This window comes from Biomphalaria glabrata, chromosome 4 (genome assembly GCF_947242115.1).
Source record: "Biomphalaria glabrata chromosome 4, xgBioGlab47.1, whole genome shotgun sequence".
Lineage (NCBI taxonomy): Eukaryota > Metazoa > Mollusca > Gastropoda > Planorbidae > Biomphalaria > Biomphalaria glabrata.
In genome coordinates, this window is record NC_074714.1 from 56,347,106 (window position 1) to 56,369,175 (window position 22,070).

General features: G+C 33.1%; 1 protein-coding gene across 7 annotated transcripts; it reads left to right on the forward strand.

Annotated features, from left to right (window-relative positions):
- The first annotated feature begins 1,383 nt into the window (after nucleotides 1-1,383).
- LOC129925695 (peptidyl-glycine alpha-amidating monooxygenase B-like) lies at nucleotides 1,384-17,326 on the forward strand. 7 transcript variants are annotated; one of them, XR_008777399.1, is made up of 12 exons: nucleotides 1,417-3,290; nucleotides 5,074-5,161; nucleotides 7,600-7,746; nucleotides 10,237-10,395; nucleotides 11,508-11,580; nucleotides 11,820-11,959; nucleotides 12,141-12,226; nucleotides 12,732-12,850; nucleotides 13,042-13,174; nucleotides 13,687-13,823; nucleotides 14,145-14,350; nucleotides 14,536-17,326. XR_008777399.1 is itself a non-coding variant. In XM_056025769.1 (12 exons), exons 6-12 carry the CDS (start codon nucleotides 11,572-11,574, stop codon nucleotides 14,277-14,279), a joined length of 759 nt encoding a protein of 252 aa, XP_055881744.1. In that variant the 5' UTR covers nucleotides 1,418-3,290; nucleotides 5,074-5,161; nucleotides 5,701-5,778; nucleotides 7,600-7,746; nucleotides 10,237-10,395; nucleotides 11,508-11,571; the 3' UTR covers nucleotides 14,280-17,326. The 7 variants fall into 7 exon arrangements, 6 of the variants coding, with proteins under 6 accessions (XP_055881750.1, XP_055881748.1, XP_055881744.1 ...); XM_056025769.1 differs by adding an exon at nucleotides 5,701-5,778 and having other exon boundaries at nucleotides 1,418-3,290; nucleotides 14,145-17,326; XM_056025771.1 differs by having other exon boundaries at nucleotides 1,418-2,171; nucleotides 3,145-3,290; nucleotides 14,145-17,326.
- Nucleotides 17,327-22,070: the final 4,744 nt, after the last annotated feature.

Here is a 22,070-nt window from a genome sequence, read left to right on the forward strand (position 1 = left end):
TTCTTAAACTGTATAATTATTACTGATTTTAAAAATAAAATTCGAAATTTGAAAAAAAAAATGACCACGCATTTCCCCTTTGTTAGCACCTCCTACCAGCACAGCTCTCTCTCTCTCTCTCTCTCTCTCTCAATACATATATATTGCCATAAAGCGCAATGTGTTGCAAAGACACTCCTTTGAAACAGATAATAATGTCATAACAAATGGATAAAATAATTCACTCAAACACAATAAGTCACTCTATTATTCTGTTTACACCCCCTTTCTCCTTACACAATTCCACTTTCCAACATTCTACACAGCCCCAAAACATTGCTCTAGTTTTATTGACAACAATGATGCTAGTGGGAGGAGCCAATTATTGATCGACCAAGTAGCTAAGGTCAAGCCGTTAATGAGGTCACAAACACTAAGCATGCTGGTACGTTGATGCTTTTTGTATGTGTGTGCGACAGACACTGAGCGTGCTCGAAGATACGTTTTTTTTTTTGGTCATCCAGGTGGCTTGGAGAAGGCGGAATTTATCTAGATTTAGATGTATATGTAACACAGTTCACAAGCTATCATAGCTTTTTAGCCCCCCCTCCGGAAAAATATTCAGTACTGACTTTGGGGTCTTATTCTTTTGTCAGACACTGACTGTGTTTAATATATATAGACTATATAGATTATAGATACTTAGAGTAAGATAGAGCAGCCCATGTTTTGTTTTTAGGTCAACCAGGTAAACTGATGTGTCCTCGAATGCCTAGGCCTAGGGGATGGCGGGATTATCTAGATCTAAATACTTAATATAGACTATAATCTATACGTAGATCTAGATTAGATATATAGTCTATTTATAGTAGTCTAGATACTATAATACTAGATTTAGATATGTTCTTAGAATCTAGATCCAGAGCCAAATGCTACATTTAATTATTTTTAATCTAGATCTAGATGTATTGTATGTCTAAATCTAGAGCTAAATCATCCCCTTTGGGTGTCGAATGACTATTTGCGAGGGGTCGCCTAAGATAATTTTTTTTTGGGTGGGGGGCTATTTTCATCGGAAGTTGTTTTTTTTTTAAATATATTTCTGTGTGTCTCTAACGCAGCGGTTCTCAACCTTTTAAGTTCGGCGACCCCTTTTTACAATCCCCCACTCTGCCGCGACCCCCCCCCCCCCCACACACACATACAGCAATAGAAGAGTAGACAATAACAATCCATATTTTCGATGGTCTTAGGCGACCCCTGGCAAATGGTCAATCGACCCCCAAGGGGGTGGCGACCCACAGGTTGAGAACCCCTGCTCTAACGTGTTGTAACAAGCATATGTGTTCTATAGTCGAAATACATTTATACTTTAAGATGACGTAGGACGTAGGTTTGGAAAATCATTGAGATTATATTATTACTGGACAAATTATGAAACGATCGTCAAGTATCAATAAAATAAAAAGTGGGAGTAATAGAGATAGATCTAAGAACACTGAAAAATAGCCAGGAGATACGAATGACACTTAAGTGAATGTATCATCAATGAAAGTAGACGTGATTTTTATTGGTAGTTACTTCTTTCTTTTCACTTTTATAATTGTTATTTGAAAATATTTGTTGCGGACCACATCTTCGTTGTTGCAGTATACTTTTTCAACAACCGAAATTACTGTCGATTAATTGCATCGTAACGCCATTGCGGAATGAAATATTTCTATGGAGATGATCTAATCAGGTAAATCACATTTACCTCAGCCAATGAACGAAAAAGATTGTATGGTTGGGGTCGCCGTCTAGTTTAAAATTGGATTAGGGGGTCGAGGAGCTAAAAAGGTTGAGAACCGCTGGTCTAGTCTATATAGAATTATAGATCTAGATTCTAGATCTAGCTCTTTATCTCCCAAGCGACGATAATAGCGTCGGTCATTTTTGTAAAAGCCGATTAAGCGTCAACATTGTCGTCGGTGCAGTTAAACATCTTTGTTTCGTTCCTATTCTTGGTTAATAATTTTAAATGCTTATATTCTAAATCTACGTGATTTCCGCTTGCAGAAGAGTTCACGGTTTACTTCCTTCAACGTGGGTTTAATATTACAGAAAGTCGTCTTTTTTTTTGTTGTTGTTTATGTTTGGAAATGGGTCGATCCTCTAAAACTTGTAGATCTAAATTATATTCAGATCAACATGTAAAAGACCTTATTGATTCAGATAACAGTGATTTGTTTTAACTGTTCATTGTGATAGTTTTACTAGTTTTAGTTTTAGTGTCAGTCACTCAGTGTTACTAATGACTCTTAATGAGTAATAGTAAATAGTTAATACTTAAATTAATAGTCTAATAACTGGTGACTGGTCTAATACTTATACTTATACTACTAACTTAGTCTTAGTAACTAGTAGTACTGTTAGATCTAGATTATTCTAGATCTAGATTTTAGATCTGAATCTGATAGTTCATAAGCTGATGAACCTGCCACGACCCTCCTAAAAACTACTAAACTAGACGTATTAGCCTTAGCGCAAAGACCGCAAAGAATACATCTAGATTTCTAGATTCTGGCCTGTTTCAACAAATTTGAAAAATGCAGAGATACGTACTAAAACAGAAAGCAATTTTACATACAGTAACATATATTCCTTCCAATAAGTTGAATAAGATTATAAGTCTAGATTAGTCTAGATCTACTAATCTACTTCAGCCAATGTGGTATATAGAGGTGTCAACATGAGCTTACTCGATTCTGAGTCAACTGAGCTTTACTCTACTAGATCTGATAATCTTGTTGATGCAATAAAGAGTTATGCAGTCTACATAATAAAAATAAACACTCCAGTACGCAGGGCATCCATTTTTACAAAATGGAAACCAGTTTCTAACTATGAAATTGATACATTTCTGGCCACGACTACAATGATGGGATTAGACTTGTCGTTACGTCCCACACATCCATATGGATTAATTTTATTGCCACAGTTAAAACATGGAAGTTGTTTTTTGTTCAGGCAAATATTATATAAATAGCAATGAATTACTTTTTGAAAGATATCATGTCAGTCATGTGCAGTGTAATAATTTTCTTACTGAAACTTAATGTTGCAAGTTGTTTGTTTTTTTCTCATAAATTTTCTATGGTGGTGACCTTGGATAATGTGCTCCAGTTTTGTACTCCATGAGTTTTTTGTTGTTTTAGTGGTTCAATTTCATGAAAATATGAATAAGGATTATAAAACAATAGCATTTAATTCAGTTTGAAATAGAAATGATCTTCTTATGTGACTTGGATTAAATTTTTTGTCGTCCAATGGTGAGTTTTCAGATTTTTATTTTTACTTTTCATAAAGCAAAAAAAAACAACAATAACACTTTAATTTATGCACTTGATTTTGTAATATCTAAAAAGAACATTCATTTTCCTTTTATTCAATATCAAAAACATTTCATTATTCTATGACTGTAAATAAAAACGTTATGCCATTATAATTAGAACATGTTATTGCACTACAATCGGATTAAATTAATAATTCCGTCAGAACGTGGAAAATAATTACGGAGATAAAGAGCTAGATCTACCATCTAGATCTAGATTCTAGATTGACTAGTAAACTAACCTGTTTCTAAGAAAGGAAAAGGATTTTTTTAAATACGTTAAAATCATAGCATGATAGTAAAGGCTACTAGATCTATAGAATGAGATCTAAGATCTAGAATAATCTAGATCTAGATTTAGACCTTAGTCTTAGTAATTATTAGTAATTACATTATTACATCTACATCAAATTCTTTAAATTCTAGAATATTCTACACCTAAAATAATTTTCCTGTTATAAGTTATAGATCTATATTCTAGATCTAATCTAACCATAGAAGAGATTACTAAAAAAAAAAAGACCACACTAAATACAGCTCAACGAATTCAAATATTGTTTTCTCAATCTTTCATCAGCACTCTATCCATAAACTTTTTTTATTGCATAATAATATATAGCATTTTTTAAACAAGAGTGTTACAAGAGCAACTCATTTACCTCTATTCTGCTATTTAAAAATTTGCATTATAATTAGTTAACAATCTCTACATTTTTATTCTGTTTGGGCTTCGTTGTTTTTACATTCTATATCTTGAATACACATACATCAGCATGTATCATCAAAGAGTTAAATAAATACTTAGACTTTTTCAAGAACATTTTGCAAACTAGAACCTTGTTGATCATAGATCTAGATCCATTACTCTACTCTGGGCTACTCTTTTTTAATGTAGCCATGTCTGTGTCTGTATCACCAAACTAGAATTTAATATATTCTGACTAGATTTATGCATGCCATATGCTTATCTGTATGTATAAACAAAAAATATATTATTTTAAAATATTTACACTGTCTTCTTTCTTTTAAAATTTGATTATACTTGTGATAATGACATAACAGTGCATGCTATATCAAACATGATTATAGACTTTCTATATGGATTTTGCTCAGCAGATAGACTTACAATATCAGGCTTTAAGCACCTAGCTGGATAAAAGAAGTAACAGAAATGGGCCTGTCTTTCTAAAATGAGTTTAGAGAGAAAAGTATTTTATCAGCAACTATATACCAGCTAGACCAAACTTTTTTTGTCATTAGACCAAAGATGGCCCACATTTAATTATTTATAAGAAGTAAGAATGATTGTCACATTTTCTTAAACGCAACAAAAAAAAATAAATTTTAAAATAAAATACCACTACAATTTTAAAACTATACACATCCATCAAAGACTTAACAGTTTATCAATATTCAATAATTTCCAAATTTATCAATATTCAAAAATTTCAAATTTTAGATTGTTTGTTTGTTTGTAAAATGTTTTACATGTTTCGGATTTTCCTTCAGAGTTGAAGATAGTTTACTTCCTAGTCCAAACCTCCCGCAGGACGACGGGGGATGGGAGCGGGCAGGGTTTGAACCCTCGACCGTCGATAAATCCGAACGACAGTCCAGTGCGCAAACCGCATGACCAGGCAGCTGATTGCTGATATTTATGTGTTGTTTTTTTTTTCAGTATAAAACACAATTAATTGAATTTTTAAAAACTTCTTTTACAGATGCCCAAGATGAAAGATGTCTTAATTAAGGACAATTTATTTTTCAAACCTGAAACCTAAAAACCAAAATATAAATACTCGGAATCAGGTAATTGTAATGTATAATCAAAATAAAGTATGTTTTGAAGTTATGTCCTATTCAATTTATTTGGTGCATATGTCAATGTGTATTAGCAGATTGCAAACTAGAACTAAATTATGGACCGGTTTCCTTTTTCACCAGTAGTGACTTTCCTTTTATACACCATATTCAACCTTCAAAAGTAGCATCTTAGTCTTCGTACAAGTATTACTTCAGTCAGTACACACACATTGTCCTTAACACAGATCAACATATTTTAATGTAAAATACAAATATTCCAAATTGCTTTCTCATCAGTAAGTTAGAAAAATATTCTACTAACATTTTGTAAAGGGATTAGATTAGGATAAGGTACTGTTATAGTCAATAGTTTTTGGCACATCAACATTTTATATAGATTGTAGAAATGATGCAGGGCTTAGAAAGGCTAAAACTGATCAAGTTTATATTCCTGTGTAAGATGCGTGTCATAGAGAGGGATGTAATCTAATAGAATTGAAGTTGTTATAACAAATTAGAATAAATCCATTCTAATCTGATTTCAGAATCCTATGCAACTTGAGCAAAGATTTAACATAGTAAAAGTAGATCTGAATAAGACTGATTTGGTTGTGTTTGTCAGGGTGAGAAAGTTTTTAGTTTATAATTATCAGCTTGCAAATTCTTCATAGGGTAAAAAAACAAATACTTGGGTGGACACAGATCTTGAAAACTGCTTTAACAATTTTCTTACAAATTTGACCATTTAAGTATAACTTGGGGAAAAGAATAACCAGCTAATTGGCGCACTTGAAAACTCTGGTTTGACCTTTATATTTTTCAAAATATAAATATCTTACAATTAAATTTGGTCTGGAGGTCTAGATAATCTATATCCTGAATACACATACATCAGCAAAGTATTCCTGCATATATTCATGTTTGTTTGTAAAATGTTTTACATGTTTCGGATGTTCCTTCAGAGTTGAAGATAATTACTTCCTAGTCCAAACCTCCCGCAGGACGACAGCAGATGGGAGTGGGGAGGGTTTGAACCTGAGACCATCGATAAGTCTGAACGACAGTCCAGCGTGCAAACCACGTGACCAGGCAGCCATCCATCAAAGAGTTCAATTAATAGAATATTTTGCAAACTAGAACCTTGTAGATCATAGATCTAGATCTATTAAATGCTAGTCTAGGTTACTCTTTTTTAATTTTGCCATGTCTGTCTGTATCACCAAACTTGAATTTTATATATTCTGACTAGATTTCCTGTGGCATTTTACGTCTAGAGAGACGATCTTTTCCCTTTGCAACTTCCTGTGTGACTAAAGAGGCCAATCCTTGATACACACCTGCGATTGCAGGTTGGGCATATGTAATCACCATGCGCTGTTGCATTTTCACCCTTCTTTCTGCTTCTGTTGTGTATGACGTCTGCAATCTGTGACCCTTCCTTTATGCTCTCTCCGTGTGGATCTATCCAGTGCCACCTCTTCCCAGCTGCTAGTGTCAATTTTGAAGAGCTTCATGTCGCGTTTGCATACATCCGTATAATGTAAAACTGGGTGACCAGCGGCTTTCCTGCCTTCTATTAGATCGCCATACAGAATGTCCTGTGGAAGTCGACCTACTGGCATTCTACGAACATAGCCAAGCCAGCCAAGGCGTCTGCTGCTGATAACAGCGGATGTCCTGGCACCCTGCTCTTCGTAGCACTTTTTCATTGGTTATCTTATCTTGCCACCTTATTTTAAAGATGTGCCTTAGACCATGAGTAGGTTGACCATGTTTCACTTCCATACAGCAAGGTGCTCAACACACAGGTCCGGTAGATTAGGGCTTTTTAGTACTGTTAGTCAGCAATATGTTGTCCCAGACTCTTTTCTGCAACCGTGACATGGTGGCCATTGCCTTGGCTATCCTGTTATTAATGTCTTTATCCAGTAGAGTGTTGCTGGATATGATGAAGCCAAGGTAACAAAAGTGATCAACAATTTCTAGTGGTTGGCCATTAATGCTTACTTGAGGTGCAGTGTTTGTGTTTTGGACAAGTATCTTAGTTTTGCTTTGACTGATGTTTAAGCCAAACTTCTGGCAAGCAGCAGATAGTTTGTCAACCAGAGACTGTAGCTGAATATCAGAATCAGTCACAATAGCTGCATCATCAGCATACAAGAGTTCCCTGATGAGTAACTTCTTAACCTTGACTAGATTTATGCATGTGCTTAACAAGGATTTTTCAGGTATATGAGGGGGGGGGGTGCGCCTTGGGGCGGGTAAAAATTGTTCCTTTTTAAAAGATTTATTATCAGTAATTAAGAGCAAAGTAATTGCTCTTACAAGAAGTCATCAGCCCCATAAGAAAGAAAGTCTTTTTAAAAAAAAAAATTGTTGTTTATTATTAAATCTCCTGTATGTGCCATAGAAGGTAATTTTTTTAATTTTAACTATTTTTAAAGGTATTTACTATCCACCTCTTGTGAAAACATTGGCTACTGTCAAGGTTTACATTGAATCTCTACCACTTTTAGATGAGCCAGAAATGTTTGGGCTCCATGAGAATGCAAACATAGCCTTTCAGTTGAATGAAACCAATGCTTTACTTGGTAAGTCTATGTTTGTTTTGCTAATGCTAGTATAGAAACATAAACAGGCGCAATTTACTGCTATATTATAATATACACACACTTACACTGGTTTTGTTCTGAAATACTTTAGTTTAGAAAATAATTCATTGTCATATAATCTTTTTTACACTGCTTTATTATGGCTTACAACATTGTAGCCATTGTTACATTTATAGGTGTATTTATGTTTATGTATGTTGTGTGTGTGTTTGTTTGTTTTCTTGTAGTCTACCTTGTTCTATTGTTCAGTATGTTCACGGTTTACTCTTAAGTGTGTCAGTTGTGTGTATTCACTGTGTATTATCTCTGCTGGTTGTTCTCTCCTTGTTTCACGTTAATAAAAATGGAGTGTAAATTTTAAACATCAGTATTGTTAGTGTATTGTGATAATTTAACATGGAGGCAGCTTTCTAAAAGTTCTAAAATGGAAACTGTAAGTAAAACTAACTTTAAACCAAGAATTAACCCTCCACCTCCTTTAAGTGTGAAGAAAGGGTGTGAGGAATGGAAGCTTTTCAAGCAAATGTGGCTGAACTATTGCACTATAGAGAGAATAAACGATATAGATGAAGAGTATGCCAAAGCACTGTTCTTGCACACTATCGGCCCAGAGGCATTGGCAGTATACAACAGTATCACCTTTAAACCAAAGCACAATGTTCAAGACATAATATGTGCATTTGAGCAATTTGCAATTTTTGCAACCATATGGAAGAGTCATTAATAAGAGACTGAATGGTAGTTGTTGGCATCAGAGACACAAGGACAAAGAAAGAACTCTTACAAGAACATAAACTAACACCCAAGACTTGTATAGAAATCTGCAAGGCAAATGAAGCTGCTGACTTGCAACTAAAGGTACTAGAAACAGGTACATCTGATGCCTCACCACCTCAGGATGAGGCGTTTGCTGTTTTGTCTCGCAAAAATATTCTACAACAGAATGCTGCTCATAAACAGCGCAAATGTAAATTTTGTGGTCAAAATCACCCATTTAAAAAGGAACTGTGTCCTGCATGGGGTAAAATATGTAATATCTGTAAACAAAAAAATTGTTTTGGCATTCAATGCAACCAAAAGAAACTGCAATGTGTACAGGAGGACAGTGATGATTGTTATTCATTATCTTCTAGTGATGAGGCTGTGCTTGCTGTACAAGGTGGACCAAACAATAAGATCATAAAAGCTGAAATGATCATAGCTGGTGAGAAGATTGTGTGTCAGATTGACTCGAGTGGAAAGGTACAACTCGTAGTACAAAATCCAATGACCAACAAGAGATATCGTGTTGATTTCGTGGTTGTGAAAGATGACTTAACTCCCCTGTTAGGGAAGAAAACGTCAGAAAAAATGGGACTAATTACAATAAACTATCATACTTTTGAAAGTGTTGATAAGCCTCTACCAAGGTTATCGACAAAAATAGTTGAATAGTTCTCTGATGTATTAGATGATCAGCAGGGTGAATTACCTGGTGTTGTACACTTAGAAGTGAATCCTGTCATAACACCAGTTACATGTCCATCTGGTCGTGTACCTTTAGCTATGCAGGCTAAAGTAAAGTCTGAGTTAGAACTGCTAACAGAAAAAGGAATCATTGTGCCTGTTGATAAACTTACTGACTGGGTCAGTTGAATGTGATTGCAACTAAAAAATCTGGGAAACTCTGTATCTGTTTAGATCCTTGTCCTCTCAGCAAGGCACTTAAAAGAGAATGTTTTTCCCTTCCAGTAATGGAAGACTTGCTTCCTAGAATATCTGAAATCCTTTTCATATGTTATACTTTTATGCAAACAAGGTTTACTATATAGTAACTAAAGAATTATATATTTACTGATTTTTAAATTCATATTAGTTAAAAGATTATTGGATATTTGTACATCAAATCCATCATCTTTTTATGAACAATTATCAATACAAAAACAGAATAGTTTCACCAACTTACACTAGAATCCAACTAAAATTCTAATCAATTTACACTAGCATCCAACTCATATTCTTATCAATTTACACTAACATCAAACATATTTTGCTTTTGATCTTACTAGAAAAGTTTTTATGAATATTTACATCTTACAAATATCCATATGTTAAGCTTTACATGTTCATTAAAGACTTACTTTGCTAAGTTATTGGTTTTCCTTGTTGATTAGGCAACTCGTTCTTTGCTGTAATGGCACTAGGGAAGAAGAGCACTTTTTAAAAATTCATATGGGGAAATGTGACTTTCTGTGTATTTTATTAGATTGTGTTTTTTTTTTGATCTGACAAAGCTCATAAATATAATTGCTCTATAATTTAAAAAAACAACAACAAAGACTCACATATTTTAACTAAGTGCAGTGATAAAGAAATGGTTTTAAGCCATTAACCTTAGTCACTGTCTCATATCAAGAAACTTGTCATAAGTTTTTTTCAAAGAATCTTGTAAGAATTTACTTAAGTGTCATATTACTCTTTAAATTACAGGTCTTATGGTGTTGTCTTATGGGAACTGTTGACAGAAGAAGTACCCTACAAAGATGTGGATTCTTCTGCTATCATCTGGGGAGTGGGAAGCAATATCCTTCACCTTCCTGTTCCAGGCACTTGCCCAGAGGGCTTTAAATTGCTGATGAGGCAGTGCTGGTAAAGTATTTTTATCTGCTTATGATTTAAAGAACAGTTTCTTTTAAGATAACAAGCTAGAGATTAGAATGTTATGCAGTCTTAGGGGAGATCCTTTTTCCAGAAGCATGCTTTTTTTTTGGGGTGGGGGGCTATATATGCTTGCAATCTAGCAATTCACAATAGCAAATACATTTTTAACAGCCATCCTATCAACAATTTATCCTGCCATTATAATTTTATAATTGAGACTTTAACATGTCTAGTTTTCCCTTTTTTTTGTTTCATTTTGTCAGATTAAATAAAAACAAACAAACATTGTCTTTCACATTAGAAAAATTTCAATACATAAAGATTAGAGGCTTAGGAAGCTCTAGAAATCACATTTTAGGATCAAGTTCTAGGATCATATTTCAGATCAAGCAGGTGCTTTGTAAACAAAATTCAGATTGAGTCAATTCTCAGATTTAAAATTCTAATCAAGCCCCTTTAGTTAGCTATCCAAGGGGTTTATGCCATAGAGCCACACATCCCACAATTTAGTATTAAGACATGTACATTAAAGGATGCAGCTTAGGATGAAACTCATTCATAAGTCACAAACATTATCCAAATATAAATCCCTAGTGCACCATGTCCTTCTTTCTTTTTGAAATTAATATAGATCATTGAGAAGGGATATAATGAGTAGATAGCATTGTATAAAAAAATGTACAAGATTTAAATTCATTTATTGATTAAAATGAAAGGATATGTGAAGTGTAATCACTTTTTTTTCAATAAAATAATTTGCACACCAAACCAATGAGTAATACCAGAGAATGTAATTGTATTATCTTCCATAAAAAACATTAGCTTACAAAGATGGCAGGCTGATTCCTAATATTGTTTCATAAACTTTGCTATGAAAGTTATCAAAAAGATTTCCAAGGTTTACCTGTTTATTAATATCCTTGATTAAGAGAGAGTTAAAACAAATAATTAATAAGGGGAATATGTTATAATATGTATGAGACTAATCAGATATTAAAGAAACATCACAGATTTGAAAATTTGCCTTTTTTTTTTAAATATTGTAAACTTTGTTTCAATAACCTGAATGATGACTGCAACCCAACTTGTATTATTTTCAGGTATTTTATGCCTCATGGTATTACAGCGGACCATCAAGGAAATATTTAGTTAACAGATGTAGCAATGCATCAGGTAAAACATTTCTTTGTTGTTCTTCTCAACATGTGTTAAACAAATTGAATTGATCTTATTGACAACATAAAAGCTTTAAAAAAAACACAAGAATTCTAACACTGAATATTATAGCACTTGATATCAGATGAAAAAAATGTAACAAAATAATTAATTTGTTTTAGTTATGTAAGATTGATTTCCTTCACTACTGTACTTTCTTTTGGTCTACAAATTAATATAATTTTGTTTCTCTTTAGGTTTTTAAAATACCACCAGGTCAGACTGTACCAAAAATGACACTAGGACAGAAGTTCCAACATGGTGAAGTTACAAATCTTTTTTGTAAACCTACTGATGTAGCTGTTCTTATGTCTGGAGAGTTTTTTGTATCTGATGGGTAATACTAGGCTTTGCAATTAATTGTAATTATATATTGTGTCAGCAAATATTGCTTTAAATAAATGAGTCCATTGATACTGATTAGGCATTAAAAAATATATTTTAAATTTGAATTTTGAATTATGTAAAAATAATCAAATCTTGATTGTTTTATTACAAGCCTACTTTTTGTAAAACAGGTACTGTAATAGCAGAGTTCTGAAATTTTCCAAAGATGGAACTTTTTTGATGTCCTTTGGGAAAAGGAATGTTCAGTTTGGTGCAGGTAACTTCCTAAATATATATCTGATTATTAGTTTGATGTGCATGATTTTCAAGTCATGTTTCATGATAACAATTTAAAACTATAAAACCAGATACCATATGAATTGTATTCAATAGCCACATTTTGTGGTATGCCCTTCGAACTCATCAGGATTGTTTTGAGTTTGAACACTGCCATCCCCTGTCATCCTGCAGGAGGTTTGGGTTAGAACATAGTTATGTTTAGTTCTGAAGGAACATCCAGAACTTAAAAAAAATATTAAGCAAAATAAAGATTTTAAGCTAAATAAATTAGGTTACATAAATGTGCTTAGCTTGGTTGGTTTTTCCCCTTATCAGCATTTTAAAGTTCAAACTATGTTTCTACTGGTACATAGCTAATAGAAGATGAGACTTCATTATTTTGTAAACAAAGAAAAATGTGACAATATCACCATTAATATTTTATTGTAGATTTTGGTCAGTAGTTTGCTGCATTATCAAACAGCTCATTTTTTGTTCTATAGGAGGTTTACTGTATGCTGTGAATGGTCCTGCTTTTGATGGCCCCATTGATACAACTGTCCAGGGTTTCACATCAGACATAAATACTGGATATTTGTTGGAAATGTGGAATGTACCAGATGTAAAGTTCTATTTCATGTGACAACAAAACTCAGCTTAGTTTAACTACAAATAGCTAATCTCTCTCATTGTAACATAATTTATCAAAGTTATGTTTTATTTATTTATTCTTATTCAACTTTTACAAAGTAAAAATGTTTTGAATGTATTGACCTCATGGGAAACTACATTAAAATCTCCACAATCTTTCAGAACATGCGAAACCCACATTATGTAGCAGCAGATCCAGTAACACATAGCATCTATGTAGGGGAATTGGACCCTGAAAGTGTTTGGAAGTTTAGCAGACCTGTTACAGTACAGTCAAGTTCACAGCATAACAAAGGTAAATAAGGAAGATTGCTTTCACATTCACCTGGTAATGAATGTTGATGTGAATGTTCATTTGTAAAGTCTGTTATTAGTTTATAATTGGCTGTTAAAAAGTTTGCATCAGTATTAATCTAAATATGTACTTGTGATCTGTACTACTCTCTGAATGAAACGTCCTGGACTCTTTTATTGTCTATAATTTTATCACTTTCCTTAGAGACATGTAAAAGCAAATTGAATCCGATTAGAAGTGCAAGCGATGATTGTAATACAGAAAGAAAATCTTTTCAATAATTGAATTTATTGTGTTGAGTGGTCATTGTGAACTACTAGCTTACTCTTTATTAGAGCAAAGAAAATGGTAGAAGTAAAATAACTTAGACTTTGCTTCGGCTCAACTGAAGTTTACAAATAGCTGTGTAGATTTTTCAAGAAATTTCCTAGTTTCATAAGGTGAAAAGTAATTTGTGTAGACATCTTAGGAAAAGCTACAATGCCTTAACTTTATTCAATTTTATGCCACAGTTGAGGAAAGTACTCAGAGCCAGTTACTGTCAGCAATCCATTGGACCAGAGTGAAACCAATACCACAGAGTTGTCTGAGGCTATCAAAGATAGCAGTGATGTCTCTCCCTCTGTCATCAATTGGCATCTTACTTGTGGTACCAGTCATCTTGTTGCTACTTCTAGTCAGGGCACATCAGTCTGGTGTTATAAATTTTTTTTTAGTTTTAGTTTTTAGCTAGATTGAATGAAATTTAAAACATTTTTTATATTATTAAATTACAGAATTTTTAATCCTTTCCTCTAGTTTAATGATCAATACTATAAAATGAAATAAAAATTATTGGGCGGTTTATAATATATTCAGGTCATTTAAAAACCTTTACAACATAACAGGCATTTAATTTTTTAAATTCTTTTTGTTAAAATTTGGATGTTTTCTACAATTTAATATTTGTTCTTTTTTTTTTTTTCATTAGGAAAATTTAAATGTTATGGACATGGAAAGAAGGGAAAGGTTTTTAACCTTAAAGGCTTTACTTGGAATTCTCATAAAGGCTTTGATAGACTTAGTACTGAGGAAAGTGATCATGAGGTTGACCAAGATGATTTAGATGATAAAGACTATTTGACACCTCCCAAGACGAATAAAGCATAGCCTCAAGTTCAAGGCTGACTAAATTGTGTAAATTAATCTTTTTTTTTCTTTGTTATTAGTTGTTCATATCATAATATTCTGCCATTACAGTCAGGGTTTAAACTTGTTTACAAGTTGAATCTGATACCAACTAAATCTCATAAACACATAATTAACCATAGACCCACCTCATGTAAAAAAAAATGTTTTACATATTTCGGATGTTCTTTCAGAGTTGAAGATAGTTTACTTCCTAGTCCAAATCTCCCGCAGGACGACGGGGGATGGGAGCGGGCAGGGTTTGAACCCGGGACCATCGATAAATCCAAACGACAGTCCAGCGTGCAAACCGCACGACCAGGCAGCCATATTACATGTTATTAGTTGTAAGTTGTATTACAATAACTAAGTGATTTTGAGCTCATAAAATTTCAAAATAAAATTATAAAATGCTTTTGTCATTCTAAAAAAGAAAAAAAGATTACTATGTTGGATTTTTTTTGGATAGCAAAGGCTATTTGACCTTTTTATTTCAATATGTGATATCAAAATTTTTAATTCATTAATTTGTTCAATATTTGTCGAAAGTTTGCTTTTGAATAAAATATTTATCAGCATTATTATCATTTACTAAGTATATTTTGTTTTTTAATTTTATGAATGATTTGATGTTATAATGCCAGGTCATTTACAAAGCACACGCCTGCCAACTTTCTTTTTGCAATGATTCTCAAAACTTAATTAGCTACCAAATGATTGTTTGCTCACTTGGTTGTGATGATTCAACATTCCTGTTATGTTCCACCATTTCCTTCTTCAATTCTAAAGCTGGCTTTATTTCATCTAGTGAACGTACCATTAGTGTTAGTGACCCTGGCAAACTAGCCATTTTATGCACAATTTTAAAATGTTCATATGGATAATATGGTTAGTTTTTTTATAGCATTTTTGACTACATGGAGTTCCAGACAACTTTCCATGTTGCTGGTCCCTTTCTCATGTCATTATTAAATCTTATTTAAAAAACAAAAAAAAACTTGTTAGATGGTAACATTGTCCAAATTGTTACTAGTTTTATGTAATGTGTTTGAAAACTATGACTTCCTTAGATTGACTACTATTTATGCCATATTACAATGTTTATTTGTTAATTCAATTGTTTAGTCAAATGTTTGTTTTCCAAAGTGTTACTATTTGGTGCAATCAAAATATTTAGTGGCATTTTACATACAAACACTGGTAGTTGAAATCAGTAGCACATTTTAGCTAATTTCTGATGAATCAAAATAAAAATGTAATGATATAAAAATAATTTTAAATTTAAAAACCTATTTGAAAAAAATTGTATTTTTTGTAAATATAGTTACAGTTATATTGAATAGAATTATTTATGTTAGCAACTTTTGAATGCATCACATAATTTTAATTTGACACAGAAACTGAAAATCATTTCAATTAAAGATTGTTGACTGTTGTTTCACCTCAGATGAATTGATTACATTTTAAGAGGTTATCAGATATTTATATTTATGACATACAATCTTTTTGTTATGTTATGAGTTGTTTTTGTTTTTATTTTCTACATGTTCAGGGTATAAAGTTCTAGTGCATACATACGTAGATTTCAACCCACATTTTTTTAGTTCTTACTTATGTATTTACATACATGTACTAAGAACTAATATGAAATTACAACTTAATCATTTTTTGTGTGATTTTTATGTATTCGAACCAATTTTTATTTTAAATTAGCACAAGTTAAATCTGTTGATCAGAATTTTTTTCCTTGGTAATAGTTATATTTATACTCAAACCCATTTGATGTTACTTCTGCAAAGATTTATAGACACTCAGAGGAAATGCTATTAGCATGGTAGACACAATTAAACTTTTAAGGCAGAGTTTTGGAATTAAAGCTAAAATTTTAAAATAAATCAAAAACATTGATAAACAAGCTGTTTACTGCTAGTTTAGTGCATCAATCCATTGTCTGCTTTTGATTTAGTCTTTGGTTCTTGATTTCTATGCTGCACTGTGTCAATAACTTTACTTTTTTAGAGCAGTTCTATTAATCTCTTTCAAATACTATTTGCTTATACTAATCAGAATGTAAGATTTAATGGGTTTGATATTTGTTTCAACTGGTGATGGTCCCCCTAAAGTATTGTATTAGTACTTCAAAACTTACTTATGTACAGTTTCATTAATTAATTATATTTTTTAGGCTGTTGAAGGTTTATCAATTGATTTTTTTTTTATCTGGTGGAGACATTTAACCATTTTGTTTTTGCCACAAAAAAAAATTGAACTTGTCTGTTTTGAAAAATGAAATCAAAAGTGAATGATCACCTAGTCTTTGAAAGTTCAAAATATTTGTACTACTTTATTGATGTCATGTACTCACATAATATTTGTGTGTTAGTGTTTGTCTTAACATGTTGATGTTGTTTTGTGATATCTATATCAACATTGTCTCTTGTTGGTGGGGTATGCAAGACATTGGTTCTATGCTGTTGGTAAAAATTTCTCATCCTTCATTGACTTCCAATGTACTCCACCTTGCACTTAGAGTGTTTTATGGAGTGCTAGAAATCTAAAAAGTATCCCAGTCATAATAGAAGATTTTTAAAACTTACCACATTTAGAGCATTTCATTTTTACTTTGCTCTTTTTTTTTTTATTGTGTATGTTCTTAATTGTAATCAACATCTGACAGTGCTACATAATGTTTTATTTAATGACTGAGCATAATGCTTAATTTGATTTTAATGTGGCTAAGATTCAAGAAACATGTTTATAAGTTCATTGCTAAAAACACCTGGTGCAGAGTCCATGTGTATTTAATCTCTGAATGAAATGGGACTAACAATGACTTTCAAAATAGGGATGTCATTTGTTTCTCAAATGTTAGTAGCATAGAAAACATGGACTGTGTGGTCTATTTATCTTAATGTGTGTTTGATGTATTGTAAGTGATCATATGTAACAGTTATGGGTATAGAGAATAAAATACAAAATATTTAACTCATTATGTTGTTTCATTTTTCTTAAATAGATGACAAGACTTGAATTAATCCACCATTATGAAACTGCCAATCATACCTGCTTAAGCACAATTTAAGTTCCCTCAGACTGACTTTATTAAAGCTAATCTTGAGATAAAAAAAAAACTTGATCATTTAGCTTTAAAAAAAATAATAACATGCTTCTCTTTAGGTTAAGAAATTAATATCTGATTAATAGTTAATGAATGTGAGGGTAGGTTATGTTGACAGTGCAGTGTGAATAATCAAGATCAAATAGCTCTTAGACCTGGGTGGACTTATGTTTTGAAATTTCATACCTACATCATAATGAGAAAGTAATGTTCTCATTTCACTAATTAAATATTTGAACCACAAAGCAAGGAATCTTTAAATGCAGACAAATATCAAGTAATTTTTGTGATTATTTTACAAAAAGGAATGATAAATCTTCATTTTCATTTCTTAGTTGTAAAACATGTAAAGAGATTTAAGTCAATTTGAAACATGAGAGTTTTGATACCTGCTGCTGAAAAACCTCTTTACCTATCCCTTAGTCTGTTGGACCATTGGGGCACCATGCAAGATTTGTTCACCATCTTTCTCCTTTCCACTAGTCTTTTACCTTAGTTAGAACCTCTTTCAATGGCAGGTCCATCTATTCTTTTATGTACTTTATCTTTCCATCACTTTCTTTCTGCCTCTTCTTCTTTTTCCTGGTACTGTTCCCTGAAGGAAGGTCTTAGCGAGCCTCGAAGACTTTGTAATATAGCCATAGATTTTTAGCTCAAGTTTTTTTATGATAGCAGGTCATCATGGGGTCTAATCGCTGCAGTAGCCCTGCCTCTAATATCTTTGTGATGCGGTTTTAAATGTGATACCTAGGATCCTTCTGTAGCAGCTCAATTCCATTGCTAGGATCCTCCTCTCTAGCTCTGCAGTCAGTGTCCAAGACTCACAAGCATATTGTTATAAACCTGGTGGTGGAACAGATGGGGGTAGTGGTGTGTGTGTAGTCAGCCGACGCAAATCGCCCCAGTCCAGCGCAGGACGAGCGGTCAACTGTGACCAGTGACAGTACATGCTAGTTCGGCAACGACCTGTGTGTAAATATTACGCACGCAAGTCACGGCGATTGTGATCATTCTGAGTGGTCAAGAACGTTCCATCCGATTCTAGAAGGCCAGTAGAGACAGTATATAAGAGCGAGTGTGTCAGAAAGACTGGACTTCACGTTACCTCGCAATGTGACCAGTACGAGGCGAAGTTAGAAACAGTACGGTGTGTGAATTCAGGCGGAGCAAGGCTAGGTTTTTGGACAGTTTGTGTAATATTGTTGCCAACTGTAGAGTGTTGTATTGTATTTGAAATTAAATTGCTACTGTTACTTTGGAGCCCTGAGTTGTGAGGTTCTTTAAGTTCGTTGTGTCGTGTGGTGCAGTTTGAAGAAAGCCAGGATAGCGAGATTCGTAACAATATAAAACACTTGCAGGTAAACATTGAAAAGTAGGCATGCTGATGCCTTGGTAGTAAGGGCACCTTAATTCCCTAAGTAATGCTGCCTATAAAATAGCTTTAAAAAGAAAAGGACAATGGGCATTGGTGAAATCGAAATTTTCAAAACAGGATCCTTTCTTTACATTCAGCAGCTCAAAGGTAGATCCAAAACATTTTTTATGGGTCGAAAGTCGAGAGGCACTGAAGAAAGGGTCGTCCAAAGCAAAGCTGGCTGCACAAGGAAAAAAGGCCACTCTTTGGACATCCTGCTAATAATAATAAGGCTAGTCCGAAGATCAGTGAGGAATGCAGTATTTCCCATATTTTGCCACATCCAGGCAAAGCATAACCATTGTCCGCAGATGGTCGATTTAGATTTACTTTTCGCCGTCTGCGTTTGTCCTCGACAGCAGATTTTCTTTTGGTTTTAAAATGTGTATCCCGCTGCCTTCGTAAGTGACCTCCAGCTGTCTCGTTCTGAGGCCGCATGCAACCAGGTGCTCTCTTCTGTCAGCCAAGGAAAGTTGACGCCTAACCTGGTCTTTGAAGCGTTTCCGCGGAAAAAAAAATGGGGGTGGGGAGGATTTAGATCTAGTTGCGCCATACATCTAGAATCTATGTAAGAAGAATAGATCTACAGAAAACTGACAAAGAAAATGAAATTCGGGATATTAAAATACGTTTAATCTTTAAATTAAATAAAACCTATTGATGTATTGAAAAATATCCTTGGTAACTGATAATTTAGTTTAATTTCGTGGCTTTTAAAAAGAAAAAACTTTTTAAGCTTACATACAGTCAACTCATTTGTTTTGAAATTACGAATAGACCTAGTCTCCTACTCCTAGGTAGATTCCTTTCATGATTCATTGTAAACAAAAACAATGACATTAATATTTAGATCTAAAAATAAAAGACATGGCAACACTCAATGTTTGTCATAGAAATTCAGGGAAAATTGATAGATTTCAAATTCCCATATCAAGTCTAGATGATTCTGTTGATTCTCTTGCAATTGAGATTAGTAAACAGATTCTAACAGACGCCACTGACGGCAATTATTTGAATTATTTGAATTAACTGACGAATTACTGACGATTTCGGTAATAAATTTTAAATGAATCTGGTAGATGTAGTTAGATCATCTGATCTATTACTATTACTAGACTCTATAGTCATCTGGTCTAAATAAACTAAATACTAAGTCTAAGTATTAAGTAGATCTAGTAACTAGTAGTAGTACTACTTACCAGTACTAGTACCGTGAGTGCGTGAGTAGTTGTACTACTACTAGCCTTATACTCATAATTAAATATTACAATATTACTAGTCTCAAGTCTGGTCTAGTTGTAGAAATGTAATCTAAATGATTCTAGATCTAGTAAAAAAAAATCTAGAGTAGAGACTAGACAGGATACTCCAAGATCTAGGTCTAGATAATATGATAGCAGATTAATTTTTAAATTGCAATTTTCATTAGATCTATTAGACATTTTATAATTGAGCAGTGTGGTAGCTGAGTTTTAATGTGCTTGGCTTCTGAACCAAGAGGTTTTGGGTTCAAATCTCAGTAAAGGCTGGTGTTTGAACTTACTTCTGAACTGGATTTTTAGGACGCCTCTGAATCCACCCAACCCTAATCATATGGGTAGGCCTACTTGACATTAATTGGGGAAAGTAAATGTGGTTGGTTGGTTGTTGTGCTGGCCACCTGACACCCTTGTTAACTGTTGGCCATAGAATTAGATGATACTTACATCATCTGCTCTATAGATCACAAGGTCTGAAAAGGAGTACTACAAACTTTTTTTTACTCTATTGATTGGGATTTTTTTATATTGTTTCTAAAATTTAGCACATTTTATTCTATTTAAGCTGTGAGCAGACCTGCCTACCGTTACGCAAAATGCTTATTCATTACGCAAAATCTCCCAAAAATGACCGTCAGTACGCAAATACGCATTTAACCCGTCGCGTTACGCATTTCGAATCCTTTTTTTTTCTTCCCTCTCTTGACTAGCTTACGAGCGGTCACGGATGTCACGCTAAGCCATCCTGTTGGGTCACGGAGGTCATGGTTGGGGGGGGGGAGGAACAGAAAAGGTGGGGGAACACATTGTGTCTAGATCTATACGTTGATTGGTTCTTAAAAGCAATTAGATTTAGTCTAGAAATGAAGAACGCGAGAGTGAGGGAGTGGCGGGTTGGTACTGTCAGTTAGCTGATACACCAACGTGACTTTTTTTTTTTTTTTGTAAGTTCATTAGTAGAAATTAATTATGTTGAATCCCTGATTCTCGTATTCATTTGTATAGAAAAATGTAATCTGTTACCCTTATTAGACATTTGAAACAATAATATTAAGTTATAATTTTGTTTGTTAAATGTCATGTGTTAAATGATTAAATAGTACATGTTATCAACTTAAAACATGACAAGTCTGTGAAGCCACATGTTCTTTACCTGTATGTTGATATATGTGCATGCTGCTAGTAAAGTTAATGGTAAAAAAAAACAACACTTGGGCATCTGTTTGTGAAAAACATTCATAAGAAAGAAAAAACATTTTAGAAATAAAAAGCACCCTAGAGTCAGGATTTTGTCATTTTACCATCACGAGACACTCATTACAAAGACAAACAGACACAAAAACTCCTTGCATTCAAATCATTAAATACATTTCAACTATCTGATAAAAATATTTCACAAAATGTATATTTTGTTTTCTATAGTTATAATTTTGTGTGTGTAATGCTCAATTTGTAAGACAAAATTCCTTATGGATAATAAAGATTATTATTATCACTGTGCACAACTGCAGGAAATGTCCAGTGCTTTTGGAAGAGAGGTTTTAAGTCTCTCAAACACACTAATGAAATTTGACGGTGATCAACTTAAAATATAAAATTAATTCATTTACATGATTTTTAAAACATAAACTAATTTTTGTACCTTGTAGTTATCTTTAAAAAAAACATGGATGGTCTACTCTGACAATCTGGAAGTTTATAAGACAAATATTTGTATTAATCAAACTAACATGTAATTAAATTTATGGGCTTTTAAAATTTTCATAGAAAGAAAATGATGATTGTTTTTACTATTTCTGACATTCTGTTTCTTAGACATCAATGAATGTAAAGATAATTTGACATGTCCACAAGGATGTGAAAACACTGTTGGATCCTACATTTGTAGCTGTAACATTGGTTTCAGATTGAATACACTCAACACAAGCATTTGTGATG